The 23,882-nt window shown below is 37.5% G+C and overlaps 1 protein-coding gene across 50 annotated transcripts in view; it reads right to left on the bottom strand.

Annotated features, from left to right (window-relative positions):
- Positions 1-23,882, bottom strand: part of STAU2 (staufen double-stranded RNA binding protein 2) — a 298,560-nt gene that overhangs the window by 240,677 nt on the left and 34,001 nt on the right. For all 50 annotated transcript variants that reach the window (XR_011543351.1, XR_011543354.1, XR_011543356.1 and 47 more), the window contains 2 exons: positions 16,007-16,166; positions 6,947-7,082 (listed from right to left, as the gene is read on the bottom strand). Coding sequence is in view for 41 of the 50 variants with exons in the window: in XM_070631483.1 (XP_070487584.1) it covers positions 6,947-7,082; positions 16,007-16,166 (296 nt within the window). In the remaining 9 variants the exon portion in view is untranslated. The remainder of the gene's footprint in view (positions 1-6,946; positions 7,083-16,006; positions 16,167-23,882) is intronic.

Below are 23,882 nucleotides of genomic sequence, written 5' to 3'. Positions count from 1 at the left end.
GGTCTTACCAACCAATGAGTCTTGTTTTAAAGAGTTACAATGTCCACTAGTTCCTATTCTTCATCTTAAACACAGCCTGCCTAAGACAAGAGCTCCTGACTCAGAATAATCTTCATTTACCCTGAAATCATCTCCCCGGCTCTCTGATTCCCTGGCTTCATATTCCAGTTCATTCTCCCTCATCTTTGCTTCAGTAACCTATTCAAATTCTTTATTGTGGGTTTAGATTTTTTTCCCCCAAATGAAAAACATTCTTAATTTAATTAATGTAATCCTATGTGAAAATATTAAAAACTTTGTCTTGTACCCTTTCTTTTCTTTCAGTTCTAGACCTGCTCTATAAAGTGATAGTCTCCAGAAGAAATATCATTTTGAAAAGAAATATCATTTTAAAAAGTTCTGATATACATTCCATGTATAAAGCATATGACAAAATAGAAAAGAATATATTCCCTAAACCAAAGGCTGTAATAGACAAAAGGCAACATTATATATAACTATGAGAATGAATCCCTGCTTTTCACCACTTCACATTTATTTCATTTATCCAAGAGGCTTTAAAGTTGTGTACTTGGCTGACTTTCTCCTTTAAGATGAAGCATACGAAACTGACATATTATTAGGGCAAAGAAAGGGCAAATATTGTATAGTTTAACCTCTCATTTATCAGTTAACCACCGGTCTTGGAATACTAACCAAAGTGAACTCACCTAGTCTATATGTTGTTTTATCAGTACATGAGCACCATCTGGTGGCAGAAAGCAAAACTGTAGGTTTATAACAGTTCCTACCACTACTGCTACAAACATATTTAAAGTTTCTCGACTGTTCCACTTTCCAACATGCTTTTTAAAAGGGCATTACAAACTGGTGAAGAATGCTTATACTGACACTTCAAACAAGCTCAAAATAAACAGCACACCAAAATCACAATAATTAGTAGCTAGTCATTAGCATATATAAAATAACTTCAAATTATAATAAACAAGCTATTCCATAAACTAAAATCTTGGTTATTTCTAGTTTTACTGATAATTAACATAATGAAAAAAATCAGTTCAGATACTTCAAAAAACTTGTCTCACTCTATCAAGTTTCTACTGATAGCTATAGCTGTCCATAAAGTTCTCCAAGTCTCACAGACTTATTTCCTAGGGCAATAGGAAGAGATCGTGAGGAACTAACAACCTTTCAGCAAAACAGTACAAACTCTTTCCTCGTTTAATTTGCTATGACTCATACCACACATGTGAACAGAAAACACCTTTACTAACCTAGATACAGGTGAGTGGACCAGGAAATGGATACATTAGACAAATATTGTCTTGACATAAAATATACCAACCACGCCTGAGGACAGGGGTGCCTGGCATGGATGTATGCCATGAGGATGTTCCAGATTGAATGATGAAACCAATATCACCAAAACCTTGTACGAAGGAAGTACAAATCCTAGATGAACGAAGAATAGATGGGTCACTCAAACTCAGGGCGTATCCTAAACAAAGTCATTTTCTGCAAGATATATTACACATCCCTATTCCAGAAGCTCTGGACCCTGAAGTTCCTCTTGCCATATGTACTTGCAACAAACTCTCAAAGGCAAAGATAACCTTCACACACCCCTCGTTGAGACTTTAAACAGAGATAAAATGGACTCCTCCTAAATATCTCATTAAGCAATTTAAACTCAGCATAGTCAAAACTGAATTGCTCATCTTTCCAAAGATCTCCTCCAACTCCTCTCATTGTGAACAGGATCCCCAGTGATCTAGACATGTGAAAGTTATCCTTTACACACCCCTCCAATCAATCCCCAGGTGCGATCAAGGCCACCTTCTAAACATCTACACACTGTCCCCTCCTCGCCACCTTCACTGGTTCAAGCTCTCACCACGTTAAGCCTAAACTACAACATCCTTGTAATTCACCTGTCTCCCTTGAATTTTAAGCCTATCCAACTATTTTCCACACACTGCCAAAGCAATATTCCTAAAACAGATCTCCAATTATTTTATCCCTCAGTTTAAAATCACCTCAGCTCGCAATCACCTTGAGGGTAAAATCTCAACCTCTCGGCATGTCACTTGAGGACATCCACATCAGCACCCTGCCTGAACTTCAGCCTTTTCATTCCAGGCATAGCAGATTGCTTGAAAGACCATGAACTAACTAAACTTCTCAGGATTCCTTGCCATTGTTCCCAAGGTCAAGATTGCTTTCCTTACCTTCTACCTTCTTTCCCTCGCTAACATCCAGTTAACTTGAAGATTCAGTTCAAGCGTGAATTCCTTCTGAGAGGCTTCTTCAATTCCCAGATCTGAGCCAGGTGCTTATTCTCAATGTTTCCATAGCACCATATGGACACATCTATCACTCTCTTCCTGTTTCTTTCCATTGTCTTCCTCTTCTAGTAGACTCTGAGTCTGCTAGACTGTTTTTCATCAAAGTATCTACTCTAATACAACATGTGGTAAACGGTAGGCATTCAATAAATGTTTGCTAAAAGTCCTTTCATTTGGTATTATTATCTCTATGTTATCTAAGGGAGGTCCAGTTTCTTGCCCAAGATCATACAGCTGAAAGCATCAGAACCAGGATTTGAACCAAATGTTCTGATTTATGTAATGGAAACGATTCTCCCTCAGAATCTTTGCCTTTAGGGAACCATTCTATAAAATAATTGTGCTCTGCATAGGCTGGGCACAAACTCAAGCTTGGCCAGTTAAAGTCTCCCCAGACCCCAAATCCAGTCTGAATGACAAAATCGGGGATGGACATTCTACTCAAAGTTTTTCTTGGGACTTTTCTAAGAACTACCAAAAACAAAAACTTGCTCCTTGTACTACCAGAAGTCTAAGGACTATGCAACGTAGGACATACAGCAAACGGAAGTGAGCTTCTTTGAAAATAAAGTCAAGCAGAGGAAAAATGGGACAAGAGCTAGAAAGAGAGAAACGAAAACCGAGGAAAAACCACACTGTAGCCCTACATCCAACCACACCTGACGATCTCCCCAAGAGGCATCCCCATCACAGGGAGCAAACAGTCCCGCTGGCACATAATGCAGTGCGAGTGGGGGCCCTCTGGCGGTCTGTGTCAGCAGAGCGGGGCTTCCTGGCATTAGCCAAGCAAAGATGCTTCCTTCATCTGCGAATGCACACAACTGCAGGAGGCCTGATTTCAGCCTTTCTTTCCTTGAGATAAAGTATATAATTTTTTATAACAAAGATGGGAGAACAAAAACACGTTCTCTAATCTTTACATCTTGCACTTTGCCATATAAATTTTGTAAGCTTTCAACTTTACAACTGTTAGTGAACAGTACCCTAAACGAGAAGAGAAAGATGTAACTGGATGTACTCATTTTCAAATATCTTGGGTGTAACAAAGGAGACAGCTACTTCAGGATCCAGGTCGTACCCACAGTTTGCTCACGGATAAATCGCTGTTTCTCCAGCCATCATAAAACAGGGCAGCGGGGAAAACGGGCTTGTTATGAGCTCCTCCTTAGACCGCTGAAGGAGTTCAAGTCAGAAAACAACAGATAAAAAACCAGCATGAGCAATATCTAATTATTACTTAATATTATGTTAAGTAGGAAATGAAAGGACCTTTTCAAAAATCCTTCTAAATGATATCTGTTTCTTAGACTTCTCTACCTTTCATTCCTTGCCTCGTTAAGAAGCTACTAATTCATTTGGAGTCTGACAAGGAGAGGAGAGTCTCCTCCGGTCTTCGGTTCCAAATTCCCTGTAACACATTGAGGTGTTGTCATCTGCAAATTAAGGTCGTATGTGAAATCCAATTTTAACAGCCTAATGAGCAATGGCTAGGTTTGCCCTTTTGTGAGCAGAGAGCTTTTAAGTTGAAACACAGCCTGGCAGCTTACCAGTACTTCCCTATTTTTTTTTTTCTTTTACCCTTTTTGTGATCACAGAAAATTCTAAAGATTCTCCAAACATCTGAAGGGATGTTCACTTTATCCATTAAATGGGAATGGCCTAAGGCACAACCCTTTTGAGAAGTCATAGATAAAATTCTTGCGCCCCTCATGACAAGTATGGAATCTTGAAACCACAAATTGCCAACAAAGGAAAAAATGTCAACATTCTTAACAGAAAAAAAAATCAAACCCAAACACATACCAACTCCTGTCGCCCTTGGCTCCCTCTGTTCCCGCCATACTGCGTCCTGGGGGAGGCATCGACACGCCAGGCACATCCCCCACCGCACGGCTGTGTACGGGCCGTGGGGCTCGCCTGGAATGCTCCCTCTCCAGGACATTGGCACTGCTCATTCCATCTCTTCCTTTAGGTCTTTATGGAAAGTCACCTGTCACCAAGTAACTGCCTCCCACCCACTGACCGCCTCCCCTATTAGAACGTGAGCTCCGTGAGGACAGAAATTATTGTCTGATTTTTCCTTGCTTTAGCACCAGATTTCTTTCATTTAAAAGTGATAAATTCACCAATCAAAACTCCAGCAAAATTTCAATAAAGGACTTTGGATATCAAAATACCACAAACATTTAAATATAATATCCTCCTGAGTCTATCCATTATAGTGCATTAAAAGTAAAATATCTTGCAAGTATAAAATAGACAAGGTGTTCCTGACTTGGGTGACCAAACATCTCTATTGTGCTTAAGAGGGCAAATCATTTCATTTATATTAGGTAACCTCAGGCTGACAAGAAAGGCAATGGGCATGTTATACAGGAAAAGAGAAAGTAAAGCGACTATGAGAGAAATGTTACATCCCTCTCGCCTTTTATGTGGTGAGGACACCAAGCTGAGAGCTGGTAAGCCTGCCACTGGATGCTCCACAGTCAGAAGAGGAGATGCTACAGGAGAGGACAGGAAAGGAACATCATCCCAGGGAACCAAGGGGAGCTGAGGGGTTAGTCCAAGACAGCAAGGGGCAAATGGTAAATACTCTCTGGAAGCATTACCCGACAGGAAAAAATGGACTACAAGCCATTAACTGCAAGTTTCTGCAGGGCAAGAGAGGTGTCAGCTATCTTGTGGACAAGGGACATCACCACAAAGACCAGAGGAGGCAGATAAATACTTGAAAAACTGTTCAGTCTCACAAGCAATCAATAAAACCAAAACATTAAAACATTCCACTTTTTTTGTGGGCGGGGGGGGGGGGCCGGTGAGGAAGATTGGCCCTGAGCCAACATCTGTTGCTAACCCTCCACTTTTTGCTTGAGGAAGACTGTTGCTGAGCTAACATTTGTGCCAATCTTCCTCTATTTTATATGTGGAATGCTGCCACAGAATGGCTTGATGAGCGGTGTGTAGGTCCATGCCCAGGATCCAAACCTGCAAACCCCGGGGCACAGAAGCGGAGCACACTAACTTAACCACTATACCACCGGGACAGCCCCAAAACATTCCTCTTTTTAACTATCAAACAAGACAATGTGTTTTAGATTCAGTGTTGTCAGAATGGTACGGAATATACTATAAGAAATTAGTACCAACTTTAACATAACCAGACAATACATTATTCTTTTTAACCCACTATTCCCCTTATAGTAATCTATCTTAAGGAAATAATCAGTGACGTGAACTAAAATGTGAACATAAAGATTGTTTACTGCTACATTACTTATAATTGTCCAAAAAAAGGGGAAACAACCTAGATGATCAAAAACAGGCATACTTTGTTTACACACTTATGAAGTATTCCTTCATAAGGAATTTCATTAAACCTGTTTATATACCTTAGCCATATAAAGCATTATATAGCCATCAAAAGTATTTTTCAAAGGTTACTTAAAGATATGAAAAATTATAAGTATATTGAGTAAAAGGAGGGCAATATTGCATATACAAAATGAACAAATTATGATATATTCATACAAAGGAACAGTTTTCAGCAATAAAAAAGGGCAAAACCCAGATAGAGGCAACATAAGAATCTCAAGTCAAAAGCAAACAAACAAAACAAGAAAACACTTATATGAAGTGAAGAAAGCCAGACACACAAGAGTGAACCCTTTACGAGTCTACTGATATGAAGTTCAACGGCAGGAAAGCTAATCTGTGATGCTAGAAAAGGGTCACTTCTGGGAGGAGAAGGGTCAAGTGCAAAGGGGTCTGAGGAAACTCGCAGGAGTCACGGAAAGGCTCTGCTCCTGATCAGGTGGTGATCACACAAGGATATACATATGCAAAGAGTCACCACGTAAAGTAGAAATACAGATATGCTCCAATAAAACAATAAAGTCATCAAGATGTACATTTAAGATTTGTGCATTTTACCACTCATACATTACACCTAAATTAAGGACTACAGAAACTGCATACAAAGGATAACTTCAAATTGGTTAAATACATTGGTATGCAAAGAATAAACAGAATGTTAAGTACATCAAAATATTAAAGGTGCTTAATTCTGGGATTGTTAATTATATTTTCTTTTTAACTCTCTGCATTTTCCACATTCTCTACAATGAGTTACACGATTTTTATAAATGATCAAAGAAAAGCCTTTTTTTAAAATTCTGCCATGCTTTTACGGAAAATTCTGTTACATTTGTTAACTATCACAAAATTATGCAATGTGCAGAAAGACTTAGTAAATCCTTCTAACAAATTCCTATAAATTATAAACACTCGTGTTTGTAAAGTATTAGGACAAATTAAGAAAAACGCTACTGAAGCTAAGCATCTGCTTGGTGAGTAAATGAGCAAGTCAGCTGGGAAATGATTTTAAAATGTGGTCCTGCCGGAGACAAATATAGGGCTCTCGGCACTCAGTACAACCAGTTGCTAAAGACCAGTTGTTTTCCCTTGTGAGCCTGATTTATCTAAATTCCATGCAAAATGCCTGACGTGAATTTTCTTTACAATGAAAATACTCTGGGTCTGAGAAACTTTCACAATATGCATAAAATAATAAATAAGAACAAAAGCAAAGGAGACATACAAACCTCTGATTGTACATGCCCCGAAAGTTGTAGTTGGCTCTGTAATTGGGGAAAGGCTTTGGATCCAGCGGCCTGTAGATGGCAGGCTCTCCCCTTTTCATAGCAAGCCCATTCAGTTCCACGGTTGGAGTTATACTACCTGTTCAAGAAAGAACAAAGGCCCACAAGTGAAATATTTCCAAAAGACGTCATGCAAGCTACATTTATATACTCATAACGACCATGGGAAAAAGTGGGAGTGGATGGTCCGTCTGTATGATTTTCCAAGGGGGCGCATAAACAAGCTACATCAACAGGAAAACTGTTTCTAACGAAATCTCTTTGGGGTTCTTGCAACATTTTCTGTACATTAGTGAGCAAAAATTCAACTTTATTGTCATACTACTTTAAAACAAGGCAAACAGGAGATTCATAGATTGCTTAGTTTGGATATTATAAAGAAAGTAATAAATGCTACTTACCCCAGAAAGCTTACAATTATTTAATCATTAGAAATATTATCCTCTGTGAATATTTTTATTTATGCTTTGATAACCAAGCAACTAAAGTTAGCAATGAATAGGGTCATCATTAATTCTTGGAATTACCTAATGGAAATAAGTTTTGAGTTTTTTCCTATAATCAACAACAGGACAAAGTAACTCTAAGTAATATTTTTCTGTAGATAATCTTTAAAGATACATACTGAAGCATTTATGGATGAGGTGATATATGTGAGATTTCTTTCAAAATAATTCAGAAAGAGACAAGAAACAAACATGGCCACCACATGTGGACACCATAGTGACAGGTACAGGGATGTTCACTATGTTATACTTTTGTGAAAGTTTGAAAAATTCCATAATAAATAACATACAATGGAAAATTACACCGAGTTAGTTTAAGTACCAAAAGAGGTCATTTAAGAAAGAGCATACGTCCCACATAACAAATCACAAAAATGAATCTAAAGCTTTTATAGAAAGTAAAATTTATTGTCAATATAAATTCTGTGCTATTTCATTTGAATTGTGCCTTCTGTACCATACATTTAACACTCCATTCAGCACATACAAAAATGGCTCCATTTATTGCAGCAGATAAATTGGGACTGGCATCAAGTACCAGGCGAGGGGTGGGAGAGCCTGACGCAAATGCACACCTGGAGCCAGGTCACAAGCAATCCATCAGCACTCAATCAACTGCTCATTTCATGTCTCACTTCTAACGAATTTATGTGAAACCACTGAAGAATATAATAAGAACAGGAGCTAAACCAAGGTTAAGAAGAAGGGAAAAATAAAGGGGGCAGAAAAGAAAAGGATAAGGCTAAGAAAAACAGCAAAGAAAAGTTAATATATTGAAGAGTAAGTCCAATTAGTCTACACCCCTAATTTAATAAATGCACCAGGGCCGAGGAAGAGAAAGTCAAACATAAAGGGATTCTCTTTTCTTTCTTTCTGTTTTACAGTATTTTACGGAGGGATAATAAGTAAAATGCACAAACCTTAAGCACACAGCTCCATAAATTATTACACATGTAAACACTTCTGTGACCACCATCCAGATCAAGATGACAACATTTCCATCACCCAGAAAGTTCCTTCACGCCTCTTCCAGTCAATACACACCTCCCCAAGTTATCTATTCTGACTTCTATCACCATCAACTAGTTTTGTCTGTTATTCAAATCTGAATATGTATTATTTTGTCTTGCGTCTTTCACTCGACATAATGATTTTGTTGACTAGGTCAATATTTCAGACTTCTTTAGCAATGAATAGCATTCCACTGAATGAATATACCAGTTTATCTATTCTGCTGTTGATGGAACATTTGCGTTGTTTCCAGTTTGGGACAATTAAGTATAAAGCCACCTTGAACACTTATTTAATAAGTCTTTTACTGGATACAGACACTTATTTCTCTTGATATATAATCATTTGGGTATATATCCAGTAGTGGAACTGCTAGGTGTTAGAGTAGGCTTATGTTTAACCTTATTAGAAATTGCCTAACAGTTTTCCAAAGATTTTTTTAACACCAAAGAGCAATCTATACCTTTAAAAGTTTAAATTTCTTGTATTCCATAAAGATTTCAGTTTAACAACATGTTCATCAGTTGTAAGATTTATGTCATTCTGCATTCTACTTTGCAATAATCACACAGACACAAATAGCATAAAGTTAAACTGGGAAAAAGAGGAAAGGAAAAAAAAGCTTGAAAGGCCTCATCCATTAAGTATGGCAATGAACAGGAAACTACTATGTTTTAAAATCACCAGTGAAGTGATTTTAACGCACTGGAAGAACACAACATATCTTCCATCCATACCAAAATGGGATTTTAAACTAGGTAAAAGTTTGTATTCATATCGTTTAAAGAAATAAATAATCTCATATAAATCCCTCATTAGAAAGTAAGGCCGCAGTATATTTTCTTCATAGAAACACTAGAAACTAGTCTTCGTGAATGAGAGCAGAAGAGAAGCAGAAAAGCACAAACTATGCTGAGAAGGTTTCAACTCTTAGAGCGAAGTATCTCCATCCACTTCCTAAAGGAGACTGACATCTCCACTTACACAGCCTCTACTCGCACAAGAATGCTTTCACAGAAACACTTAAAGGGTAACTTCGAACCATGAGACGCCTCCAGGTAGTGCTAAGTACCAGTGTTTTCAGCATGTGACAGTTGGACTCAGGTTGCAGAAAGATAATCAGTACATAGGAACCCGCATGTGTTGTATGGCTACAAAGGTGACACTGTAAACAAACAGTTTTTAGTGGGTTTTAGACACATTAAAGAAAATTTCTAAATTTATCAGTGATAAATATAAAAAGGCTAATTAATTATACAAATATACATAACTACAACTGTGGATTCCTATTACATGACAGGTGAAAGAAAAATACCACAATTAGTCTTCAAGGAGCAACATATTACTAACACTTGAGGAAACAGCTTTGTAGGAAGTTAGAATAGCCCCTGGAACATCGTAGTTACTCAATAAATACTCGTTGAAAGAATGAACTGATTAATCAACCAACTAGGGCTCCCTAGAGAAATGGCTGGCACCACGGTCAGGGCAAGGAAAATACAAGATGGCCTAGGAACATCTTATTGTGCCAGAAAATATGAAGTGCTCCCAAAAAATGATGAAGAAACATCAGAAGGACACAGGAGTCAACCTGAAGGGGTCATACCACAGGCCAAATCTGGGACAAGTTGAGAATCAAAATAAATGACTGTGAGGCTGGCCCAGTGGCATAGTGGTTAAGTTCACATGCTCCACTTCAGCAGCCCGAGGTTGGCCAGTTCAGATCCTGGGCACAGACCTACTCACCGCTCATCAAGCTATGCTGTGGTGGCATCCCACATAGAAGAACTAGAAGAATTTACAGCTAGGATATATAACTAGGTACTGAGGCTTTGGGGAGGAAAAAAAAAAAACGAGGAAGATTGGCAACAGATGTTAGCTCAGGTCCAATAAAAATAAATAAATAAATAAATAAATAATCGATTGATTATAAGCCCCTAAGTAAAACAGGAATCCAAGAGTCTATAGTGATGTAAATAAACGAACAAACAGAAAAATGAGGGGGATGAGAAAGCTCTTGGGTAGAATGCCAACTAATAACTCTAAAAAGAATATTGGAATTAAAAAGTCCTCCCTTGAGGGGCTGGCCCCGTGGCCGAGTGGTTAAGTTCGCGCGCTCCGCTGCAGGCCGCCCAGTGTTTCGTCGGTTCGAATCCTGGGCGCGGACATGGCACTGCTCGTCAGACCACGCTGAGGCAGCGTCCCACATGCCACAACTAGAGGAACCCACAACGAAGAATGCACAACTATGTACCGGGGGGCTTTGGGGAGAAAAAGGAAAAAATAAAATATCTTTAAAAAAAAAAAAAAAAAAGTCCTCCCTTGAGAAAGAATACATTACTGTTGTTTTAAGCCACACTCACAAAAAATTCAGTCTTTGGCAATCTTCAGAATAATAATTGATTCAGACAAGAATCATCAATGGATGCCAAATCTGGTGGGTGAAAGAAAGTTTGATGAGGCCAAAATGTTTATATAGTCTCAAAGTATCTCCTCAAAAAATACTTATTACTCAGTATTTAATAATAAAACATTTATTAATTAACTTCACAACAGAGAAACCTGGCAGACATACTCTTCACCAAGTGACAGAAGTCATCACTAATGAGACAAATCAATATCGTGTGTCTCCTGAAATGAAACACTGAGATTAGCTCAGGTCACTTCTGTGATATTCATGATAAAATGCATAAATCATAAGGAAACACCAGAAAAACTCAAGTGAAGGGCATTCTACAAACAATGTGGTCTGTACTCTTCAAAAATGTCATGGCCCTAAAAGACAAAGAAGACTGAGGAACTGTTCCATATTGAAGTGGAATGAAGAGAAAGGATGAGTATATGATCCTGATTAGATCCTAGACCTACAAGGGACGTTACTGGGACAATCAATGAAATGTGAATGGAGTTTGTGGATCACATGGTGACACCAGGTCAATGTTAACTTCCTGACAGGAGAGTGTCTATGTTCTTAGCAAACACACATTGAAGGGGTAACGGGACATCATGTCCACAACTTATTCTCAAATGGTTCAGAAATGTTAACAATTGGGGAATCCGGGAGAAGGGTACATGGAAGCTCTATGTACTCTTTCTACAAAGTTTATATAAATCTGAAATTATTTCCCAAAAAAGTTAGAAAATAAAATAAAATAAAGGAAGGAAAAAACTAAATACTTCTATGATACATTCTTAATTAAGTGGCAGAATAGCCACGCTGTAAATGAATTTAACTCCTCTCTGGGATATAACTACTATTTAAGACCCTTCTACTCGTATGAAGTCAGGACTAAACCCCCCCTCCCTGCAGTGCAGAGGAAAATGGACTATCTTTTCAATAAATGGTGCTCAGTTAATTGAATATCTACATATCAAAAAGAAGAAGAAAAGTCTCGAATCCAAACTCACATCATATGTAAACCTCAATTCTTAACAGATTGTAAATGTAAATTTAAAAGATAAGACAACAAAGCTTCTAAAAATATTATGAGGTTATCTTCATAACTTTTGTGGGAGACAAAAATGTCTTAAGCAGTACACAAAAAAGCACTAACCATAAGGGAAAAGACTAATAAATTAGACTTCATTAAAATAAAGAATTTCTGTTCATCAAAACGCACCATTAGGAGTATGGAAAAATATCTGCAATACACATATCTGACAAAAGATATAACTCCAGAATATACAAGAACCCTACAAGTCAATAAAAAAATAGAAAAACTTAAAAAACAGACAATGCAGTTTTTTTAATGAGAAACATATTGCAATTGGCATGCTACATCAGGCATATGAAAAGGTGCTCACCTTCTTAGTTATTAAGGAAATGCAAATTAAAACCACCATGAACTACTACTATACCACCAGAACAACAGCTAAAAATTGTGAAAGCTGAAGATACTATATGGTGACAATGACGTGGAGAGCTCTCATACAATGAGAGGGGAAAATGATATTGTTTGACATTATGTATTATGTATTTATTGTGTATGCATTTTTTTTAAGTATGAACTTGGAAAATGGCAAACTTTTACTTAATTTTCCTCCTTCTCTCCCTCCGTGCTTCCCTTCCTTCCTTATTTATTTATTTAGACACACAGGATATCCTAAATCAGGGAGGGGCAAAAGAGATGGAGTCTGGCTATGTTGCCCCAGCTGGAGTGCAGTGGCTATTCACAGCCTGATCCCACTGCTGATCGGCACAGCAGTTTTGACCTGCTGTTTCCGACCTGGGCTGGTTCACTCCTCCTTAAGCAACCTGGTGGTCCCCTGCTCCCAGGAGGTCACTATCTGATGCCAAACTTAGTGCAGACACCCGACTGGCACAGCACACTACAGTCCAGAACTCCTGGGCTCAAGAGATCGTCCTGCCTCAGCTTCCCACAGAGCTGGGGCTCTAGGCAAGCACCATCTGTCTGGGCTACGTATGGGGCTTTTGGTCATCTTGACTCTTGTATTGTTGAAATTAAAAAATAAAAGGAACTTAAACACAAGGGTAAACATATAGGGCAAAACAGAATAATAAAATTTAATGTTGAATTAAGCAGTGAGCTGAATGTTTGGGTCTCCAAATTGGGTAAGTCAAAAATCACTTAAAAATGGCTTATAGGGGAGCCAGCCCCGTGGCTGAGTGGTTAAGTTTGTGCACTCCACTTCAGCCACCCTGGGTTCGCCAGTTCAGATCCTGGATGCAGACCTAAGCACGGCTTATCAAGCCATGCTGTGGCAGGATCCCACAAAGAAGAACTAGAATGACTTGAAACTAGGATATACAACTATGTACTGGGGCTTTGGGGAGAAAGGGGGGCGGGGGACATGAGAGGAAGACTGGCAACAGATGTTAGCTAAGGGCCAATCTTCCTCAAAAACAAAATAAATAAAAAATAAAATACAATAAATGGCTTATAGGTAAGAGAATGGATGAAGCTGTTCCAGTTGAATGTCTAGGGAAATTCTCTCAAGAACATCGTTTAATTGTTGCTGCAATTCACTATCCAAGCTGGCCAAAACTGTGTTGGTTTCTTTATTGCATCTAACTGATAAATGTGGAGCCTGACTAGGTCTCATCTCTCCCAACAGATCTAGGAATAGAAGGTTGTGAGGCAAAAACAGCAGCTAAGACATCTGTCTTTTGTGTATGTTCATCAACTTCTGGCTTAATTCATCCTCTGATTTGATTTACACACGAAGACATGCACAACCCATAATATTACACTCTATTTTAAAAGTTTACCCCCCAAAACCTATTCATTCTCTCAGCTCACTGCAACATTCAACGGGGGAAACTCTTATCTCCACTGGCCTTTCAGACTTTCCCCAGTCTCCTTCCTCTGACTCCTCTGTTAACCTCCCGCTATAACCCTCTAAAGCAGACTTCTCAGGGATCAGCACAGGCTGCTCCTGCTTCACACTGTATGCCCTGGAGGGCTCGTTCACCACCATGGTTTCAACCACTGGATCAGCAACACTGTCCTTCTGCTCCATTCCAACTGCCACACCAATACTCTCGCAGAGCAGGGCGCAGAGTACTCAGTGCACGTGAGTTTCTTTTATTCCTTCTTCACCCATAAACTGTGGCCACGGTTTCCTGATTTTGCTTTTCAGTGTTTTCCACTTTCCATTCACATGTCAGTGAATTTCCTAAAATGCTTTTAAACACATCATTCATCAGCTCGTAAATATTAATCCTCCAAACTGTAGATAAAATTCAACCTAAAGCTGGCATTCAAGTCCATCACAATCCACTAACTACATCTCCATTCTATCTCTTACTAGTCACTTATCTGCTCTAAAACCCATCTATGAAAAAATTTCTTAGAGCCAGCCCTGACGACCTAGTGGTTAAGTTCGGCACGCTCCACTTTGGTATCCTGGGTTTGGTTCCCAGGCACGGAACCACACCACTCATCTGTCGGTAGCCATGCTGCAGTGGCAGCTCACAGAGAAGAACTAAAAGGACTTACAACTAGAATATACAACTATTTATTGGGGCTTTGGGGAGGAAAAAAAAAAGAGAGAGAGAGAGAGGAAGGTTGGCAACAGATATTAGCTCGGGGCAGATCTTTCCCTGCCAAAAAAGATTTTTTTAGCAAACCCACTGCCCAGAGTCCTAGTTCAATGCCTTTCCTCACAGTATTCCCTCAGCCTAGAATATTCTTTCCTCTCCTCTATACCTGCCTGTTCTCCATTCAACGTCCATATTTTACCTCAACTATGTCAGTCCATGTTTATCATTACTTAAAATACTGATAACCACTTGGCACTTAATCTTTACCATTGAGTTATGTGTTTCACATATACAACTGTAAAATCCTCACAGAAAAGCATGTGCTTAATAAACAGAGGTAGTGGTGTAGTACTAATAATCACCCAGTAACCTGAAGAGATTTTTAAAAATTGAAAAAGTAGATAGCCTCTTACCAACTTCAAACTGAATAGAATAAGTTTTTTCTTTATTGTTATAAGATTTTGGCTTGTTTAAGCTTACTTAATAAGTACTGGAATCAGCCGAACAGAAGCAAAAGAACTAACAAGAGCAGAGTCATGGAGTTCTGGAAAGAGCGGCCCTCGAAAGAGTAGACGCCGTCTACCTAGCAAATGGCACAGGAGAAAGAAAGAAGCGTCTGACTTGATTACGGGCACAAGCGTGTGGGCTATAATTAAATAGATTAGAGAGTCACGTTGGCAGGCAAAACGTCTTTTTTAAATCCCATCACAAAAATACCTAAAGCAATATTGCTCAGAAGGTAACCAACTGAATTAATAAGTTAATGAATGAGTAAACGGATGTAGGGCTGGCACTAAACGTGTGGAGTATTATTATCTTGCTGTTATGAATTCATGTACTATGTCCAATGCAGGTTTGCCTCTTCCCAAGAGAGACATGGCTGTGTGGTAGTGTATGCAATCAGAGCCACTTTTGAAAATTATCCTTAGGAGCTTAAAATCAGAACACTCAATTACTTAGCAGTATACAACACGCAGGTGGTTTTTTTGGATTTTGGGTTTCTTAATAAGCTTCATATAAATGTTCTAAGTTTAAGTGATTCTATCAACAGTTTCTACACCAACAAACAACATAATAAGATGCTTACGGTGAATTTTATACTTTTTTATTAAACCAAAATAATAACTATTTTTAATTATTAAATCAAATATTATATATTTAAAAAGAGAAACTGATCATTTCTATCTTTACTTTAGGAAAAAAATGCAGTCATATTTTCTGGTCCTTTGTATTCAAGTGTCTTTTTGTCAACGTTTAAAAGGTAAATAATGCACCTTTAGAGTATCCATTACAGCAAATTTTTAAAATAATTACAATTACCTTCTTCATTCTCTCCCCTTCAGTTATTATTCAGCTGTCCTTTTTGTGTGTTCTTTAAGACTTGTTGATTACACAACTGGCCTGGCATACAAAGGAAAATACAGAGAGCAGCACATCCAGAACACACACAATGCAACAGAAGGAACCGAGTCAGGGCCATACCTGGGTTATTATTAACATTACTTTTGGGTGGTTTCTGAACTGGTTTGGGAAGCGTAGATTCAGTCAAAGCTTTATTAGCAACAGCTTGTTGGGCCTTCTTTATACTGCTCCCTTCGGATTCCCATGTCTGCTCACCAAGACTCAGCTGCACTGAGAACATCTTGGAAAAACATAAAGAGACAAAGAAAACATTAAAATTTTTCAGGAAATAAAATGTGTTCTCTGAGAGAAAAACAGACACCATAGAATCAAAATTTTAGAGCTAGAGGTAACTTTACAAATCATTTGCAACAAAAATCTTACTCTACCTAGTGAAAGAATTTTAAGAGAGAGTGCCAAATTGTGTACTATCCTGTCCAAAGGCAGCTCCAAGTGTATATTTTGGGTAGAATAAATCAAGAATAAATCCGTTCCCAAATAGAATTATATTGTTAATGTCATTCAAATAGTCCTCAACAGAGTAAATACAAAAAGGAGAGAAACTGTAAGAGAACCCAAAGGGCCCTGTCTCTGTAACACTTTTACAAAACCTAATCCCTTTAACTTTATACTTGGCACAATCTAGTCAGTGACTCAGGAAATCCCATTAAATATTATGTCACCAAGAAACTCTCAATCCTCCACATTCAACATTTAGCCAGTCACCAAATTCTGTCGATTTTAACCTCACAAAGATTTCTCAAATCTCTCTCCTCTGCCAGTGACACTGCTGCACGGGATGCAGTCTTTCATCATCTTCATCTTAGACATAATAATCTCCCACGTGATGGCTGCTAAAACTTCCTTTCTAAAATGCAAATCCAACGGCATCGCTCCAACCAAGACCGTTAGAAACGTGTGATTGTTCCCATTCTGGCATGGCCCAAAAGTTCTACCCGTCCATCTTTGTTACACACCCTCCCTTCCCCCTTGCACACCCTAACATTCCATTCGCACCACATTTCCATATGAGCCCAAAAACCTATTATTCACCTTCAAAATTAGGATCAAGTTACAGGATACATACACAACCCACTGGTTTACTCCACAGATAGCCTGCTGCTTTGCAGGCATACAAAGTACTAACCTAAAAACACTATTAATTACAAAAAAATCAATGTATCTTTGCAGGAAGGAGATCAGGTAGGAAATACTTTAACCAAGTGATTAAAGTTAGCATCACTGATAATCACACAACTGACATCATGTGCCTCCTGATATGATCCAACGAGAAGTATGCAGTATTCTCGGTCAAAACGTTTAAACTGAATCAAATCATAGGGAAATAATCCGACAGATTTAGATTATGGTATATTCTATGGGACAGCTGGCCTAAACTCTTCAAAAATGTCAATGTCATTGAAGGAAAAGACAAAACAAGAAATGCAGGGGGCTGTTCTAGATTAAAGGACACTAAAGAGACATGAAAAAACATGATAAAGTACAATGTATGACCCTTGACTGAATTTGTACTGGGAAGAAAAAACTATAAAGAGCATTCAGAGCACTACTAGGGAAAGTTGACTAGGGACTATACATTAAATAGTATGTTCAGTCAAGGCTAAACTTCTAGAGTGAGGATAGTATTGTGGCTATGTATAGGAACGTCTTTGGTCTTACAAGATCGATACACAAGCATTTAAAGGTGAAATATCACGACAGCTGAAATTTATTTTCAGATTTTTCAAGGAAAAAGTATATGTTTACACAGAAGGAGCAAGAAATAAAGTAAATGTAGCAAATAAATTAATGATTAATAAATCTGAAAGATATATGAGTATCCATTATACTTCTCTCTCAATTTTTCCTGTAGGTTTTCAATTTTTCAAAACAGAGTTGGGAAATATTTACAATCGTGAAATTCAAAATATGTACATATGTGTTAAAAGTGATTAAGTTTTCCTTTATTCTGATTCAGTTTAAAGTATACACCTCAAATATATCTTTAATACATTTACCTGATTTTAAGATGATTTTTCAATGAATAGCTCTTTTGTCTTTCAAATCATAGTATTTAACAAACAACTTTGCCACAATGTGTCCTCCATTCTCCTCCAAATCAGTTCATACTTCAGAAAGTTCCATCAATTATTCTTCCATTAATTCAGATTCAAAACCTCACTAGCTTCTTTGTTTATCCTTGCCTTCCTAAGACTTATTTAACAATTCTTCAAAACTGTTCCTTGTAATTTCTGTTGTCACACCTAGTCTAAGCCCCTATAAACTCAGACTCAATATTTCACTTGGCCCATCTCTAATCTTTCCTGCCTCCTAATCTTCCTGACATCACCATTTTCTCAGGCTTACAGGCCAGACACCCCGGAGTCGTCTTCCTTGTCTCCTCCATTTCTCTCTCCACTCTCTCCTGCACCCAATTACCAAACTACTGACTCAACTTCAAAAACGATCGTCAGATCCAGCCTCCAGTATATACTCTTTGCCAGTGTCTTAGTGAAGAATATCAATATCTTTCCCTAAACTACTACAAGACCATCCTAACAGCATTCTCTTAAATAAGACTTTGCCATTCACACTATCCTTCTCACCTCCATCAACGTGAACATTCTATAAAATCCAAAAGTATCCAACTCAATCCTTGGCTTTTCTGAAACCTCTCTTAAGAATCCCACTACAATGTACACCTAAAACTAATAACAACGTTATATATATCAATTATAGCTCAATAAAACTGGAGGGAAAAAAGAATCCCACTATATAATAAGAATTTAATAATTTCAAGTAGGAATCCTGGGCCACTGTTTACGAGTTTAAGTCGCAGCTCACCATTTACTGTGTGTAATGTTGGGAAGTTACTTATTCTTTCTCTAAATTTTCTTACTTCTTTAGTGAAATGGGGCTGATAAGAACACAGGATGGTTGTGAAAATTAAAATGAAATGGTGTAAATGCCCCATTTGAAAGGTAGAGACTGTCAAACTAGATAAAAAAGCAAAATACAACTACATGCTACCTACAAGTAATACATTTCAACTATAAAGACACATAGTTTAAAAGCAATGAGAAAGAAAAAATATATCATGCTAACATCAGTCAATGAAAAGTCAGAACGGCCATATTAATATCCAAGTAGATTTCAGAGCAAAGACTATTACGAGTGATAACAAAGGTCATTTCATAAGGATAAAGGGGCCAATCAATCAATAACAATCCTAAATATTTACGCAATAACACAGCTTCAAAATATATGAGAAAAAAACTAACAGAACTTCAAAGAAAAATAGAAAATCCACAATTTAAGTCAGAGATTCAATACCCTTTCTCAATAACTGATAGAACAACATAGCAGATAATCACAAAAAAATATTGTAGACTTGAACAATACTAGCAACCAACATAGCTTGACTGACATTTTTAGAACATTCCACCCAAAAAGAGCAAAATATACATTTGTTCTCAATTTTTCATAAAACATTTATCAAGATAGATAATATTCTGGGCCATAAAAGAAGTCTCAATAAATTCAAAGGATCCAAGTGATAGAAAGTACGCTCTCTGACCACAATGGAATTAAGTAAGAAACTAGTAACAGAAGGATCTCTGGAAAATCTCCAAATATCTAGAAACTAAACACCACCTTTCTAAATAACCCACAGATAAAAGAAGTCAAAAGGAAGTTAGAAAGTATTTTAAACTGAATGAAAATGAAAACACGACATCTCACAAGATGACACTAAAACAGTACTAAGGAGAAATTTCTAGCACTAAACGCCTTTACTAGAAAAGAACTAAGGTCTCAAATAAGTTAACTGCAGCTTCAATCTTGAGAAAGTAGAAAAAGAAGAGCAAATCAAATCTGAAGTAAAGAGGAAAAAAGAAAGTAGCAAAGGTAAAAGCATATATTAACAAAATAGAAAACAGAAAAATAAAGAAAAAAAACCAATAAAACCAAAAGCTGTTCTTTGCAAAGATCAATAAAATTGGTAAACCTCTAGCCAGGCTAATCATGAAAAAAAACAAGACACATATCACCAACATCAGGAATGACAGCAGTGACATCACTACAGATTCTTTAAGTATTAAAAAGATAACACAGGAATATTTTTGAACAACTTTATGCCAGTAAACTCAATAACTCAAGTTTCTTGAAAGACGCAAATTACTAAAGCTCTTTCATGAAGAAATAGGTAACCTGAATGGCCATGTATATGTCAAAGAAACTGAATGTTTAGCGAAAAATCTTTCCACAGCTTATCCAGGCCCAGATAATTTCAATGATGAATTCTACCAAATATTTAAGGAAGAAATAATATCAATTTACACAAACACTTGCCAAAAACTGAAGAATAAGGAACACTCCCCAACTTATTCGATCATCACCTTGATAGCAAATCTAGAGTAAGACTACTAGGGAAAACAAAATAAAACAAAACTACAGACCAATATCTCTCATAAAGATGAACGTAAGAATCCTTCACGGAATATTAACAAATGGAATCAATCAATATAGAAATGAGATAATACATTATAGCCAAGTGTTTTATCCCAGGAATGCAAGGGTTGATTCTATATTTGAGAATCTATCAACGTAATTCACAATATAAAGAGATTAAAAACGGAAAAACCATACTGACCATCTCAATCAGTGTAGAAGAACGACATGACAAAAATCAACATCTATTCATGTTAAAAACTCTCAGCCAACGATAGGTAGAAAGAAAGTTCCTCACCCTGATAAAAGGCATCTATAATAAAAGCTACATTTAAGGTCACAATTAATGGGGAAAAACTGAACAATTGCCCATAAGCCCCGGAACAAGTCAAAGCATCTGCTCTCACCACTTCTATTCAACATTGCACTGTAAGTTGTAGCCAATGCAACCAGGCAAGAGAAATAAATAAAAGACATTCAGATTGGAAAGTAAGATTTAAAATTGTCTTTATTCACAAATGGCACGTGGAACACCCAAATAGAATCTTTAAGAAAGAGTTACTAGAACTGATAAGTGAGTTTAGCAAGACTGTGGAATCCTTCATCAATAGACAAAATCAGTATATTTTTATACACTAGCAAGGATCAATAAGAACAACTAGAAACTGAAATTTAAAAATCGATACTACTTACAATAGCATCAAATATATGAAATACTTAGGGATAAACCTCAAGATGTGAAATACCTGTCCACTGAAAGCTACAAAACTTTGTTGAGAGAAATTAAAGAACATCTAAATAGATGAGAGATGGGTTCATGGGTTAGAAGACTCAATTGTTCTAACATGTTAATTTTCCCCATATTGAACTATAGATTTGTGGCAGTTCTATTCAAAATCCCAGCAGGGTGTTTTATAGAATGGACAAGCTGACTTCAACACTGCTATGAGAAGGCAAAGGATGTAGAATAACCAAAGCAATTCTGAAAAAGAACAAAACCAGAAGGCCACTACCATCAAATTTCAAGAATTACACAAAAACAGCACACCATTTGCATAAAGATAGCAAAACAGAACACAGAACAGAACACAGTCCAGAAATAAACACACACATATATGAACAGCTGATTTTTGACATAGGTGCAAAGTCACTGCAGTGGAGAAAGACAGCCTCTTCCACAACTGGACATCCTTACGCAAAAAATAAATAAACCTCGTTTCATATCTCATGGCACATACAAAAAATGAACTCAAAATGGCAATTTGTAAGACCAAAATGTAAAACCTAAAACTATAAAACATCTAGAAGAAAACATAGGAGAAAAATCTTATGACCTTTGACGAGGGAAAGATTCCTTAGATATGACACCAAAAGCACAATCTATAAAAGAACAAATGGGTAAATTGAAATTCATCAAAATTAACAACTGCTCTTCAAAAGACACTGTTAAGAAAAGAAAAGATAAGCCATAGACTAGGAGGAAATATTTGCTAAGCATATATCTAATAGAGGATTTGTATCCAGAACATACAACGAGTGACACACCAGAAGATGGCAGAGCAGGAAGTTCCTGTGCAGGAACGGTGCCTGTCACATAACAAATACTCAACAGATATTGTCCCAAAGATTTTTTAGAAATCCTATATTCTACTAATAAGCAATGATAAAATTATCTGTGTACCTCCAGCGTCAACATAATTGCCAAGAATTTATAAAGCATCATTCCAGTATACCACACTAGAACGGGTAATTGAATTTCTCAAATTACAGATGAGAAAGACTCTAAATTAGTTGCTCAAGGCCACACGAGCTGGATAATGTAGGGCAAAGATCAAGCCTGGAAAATCTAGCAAGGACAAAAAAAAGACTACTTGGCTTCAAGGCCACTGGGTGATACTGTCTCCCTCAGCGAGATCTATTCCAAAGTAAACCTTCTCAAAATGCCAGGACTAGTGCAGCTTTCTTAACACTTAGTCATGCGTACTGAAAACTTACCAAAACAGGGAACTAAAGGAAAAGGGGAAAAAATATCACTTTGTGTTATTTATGGCTCTCTTCCTTATACTCTACATTATAACAGCCTTCTTCTGAGGTTTGAGAAAATCAAAACAACAATTCATAGAAAAAATAGAGAACTGTATTTTGGTACCTAGGAGATACAGCAATGTCATAACAACTCACATTAATATAAGGTATAATAAATTACTTCAGAGTTCAATTAAAAAGTGAGCTGAAAAAAGGGGGCAAGGCAAACACTGAAATAATTATTTCATATTTATAGTCACATTAAGAGTTGCCATATGTTGTTCAGATTCTCTAAGACTCAATGGAGGAAAGAGGAAAGCATGTAAACATAAGGTAGGTCACTACTTCCCATCAAGAAGTACGTATGAGAAGACAATTCCACACCGCCCTGAAGACATTAATCTCCATCCTGTGTTTCTCAACTCTGGATGCACATTTGAGTCATCTGAGAGCTTAAAAAAAGTCCAGATATCTGGGCCTCACCCAAGACCAATTATATTAGAATTTCTGGGGCTAAGACTCCAGCATGAGTACTTTTTAAAACTCCCTTGGTGATCCCAATGAACAGTCATGGTTGAGAACCACTATTGCAAGCATATATATATATATACACACAAACAAGCAAACATATATAGAGAAATTACCATACAAATGGTTTATGTCCCAAGAAAATTAATGAGTTGGAACTTAGTTTAAATTTTTCATGCCAGAGATAATCATTTATTTCAACTAAAACACATTTTATGTCTCACTTAAAACCACTGATAGACATGCATGAATGAAAATGACTCTGCTTTCCAAAGAAGGGATCCAGGCTTAGCCAATTAATATTAAGATTAATTACTAATATTAGATAATATTATAACATAATAACATAAATATTATCTTTCATTCAAGAATATGCTAACTATTCTAATATTCACTCTTTCAAAAACTGAGCTGCAGGCTAAACGGGGTGGTCTATAACCAAAGTACCCAGAGCAGTACGCGCAGGTTGGCCAAAGGCATCTCCGAATCTCCTTAGTACCCAAGGGAATCCCAGGACTGTCTAGAAATAAGAATGTGGACCACACTGGGTCTATAAGACACACTCCAGTCCACTTTCATCACAACAAACCTTGCCCACTAGAAGGGGAAATTGATGAGGCAGAACAAGGGGAGGGCAACGGAGGTCGGCAGGGGGAGCGAAAGCTGGAGGAATGGCCTCGAATAGGGGACGGGGTTGGGATCTAGTACAGATATAGAGGGCCTGGCCTCTACAGGAGGTTCATCTATAATTCAGAATGAAAGGCAGAGATCAGATTTAAGCTGGGACTTTGCCAGGCAAGTACTAACCAAGAGGAGCAAGAAAGCTGAGGGTGCATACAAGACATATGCAATTTACGCTGGTTAACGAACCACGTGAGGACTGAGGGAAGTGAGAAACAGTAAAAAGGTGGTAGAACCAATAGATTTGTGGTGTGGAAGGACTACTGAAGTCAAA

Source organism: Equus przewalskii, chromosome 8 (assembly GCF_037783145.1).
Source record: "Equus przewalskii isolate Varuska chromosome 8, EquPr2, whole genome shotgun sequence".
In the NCBI taxonomy this organism is placed as follows: domain Eukaryota; kingdom Metazoa; phylum Chordata; class Mammalia; order Perissodactyla; family Equidae; genus Equus; species Equus przewalskii.
Note: the sequence above shows the minus strand (reverse complement) of the source record. Positions and strands in the feature narration are given on the sequence as shown.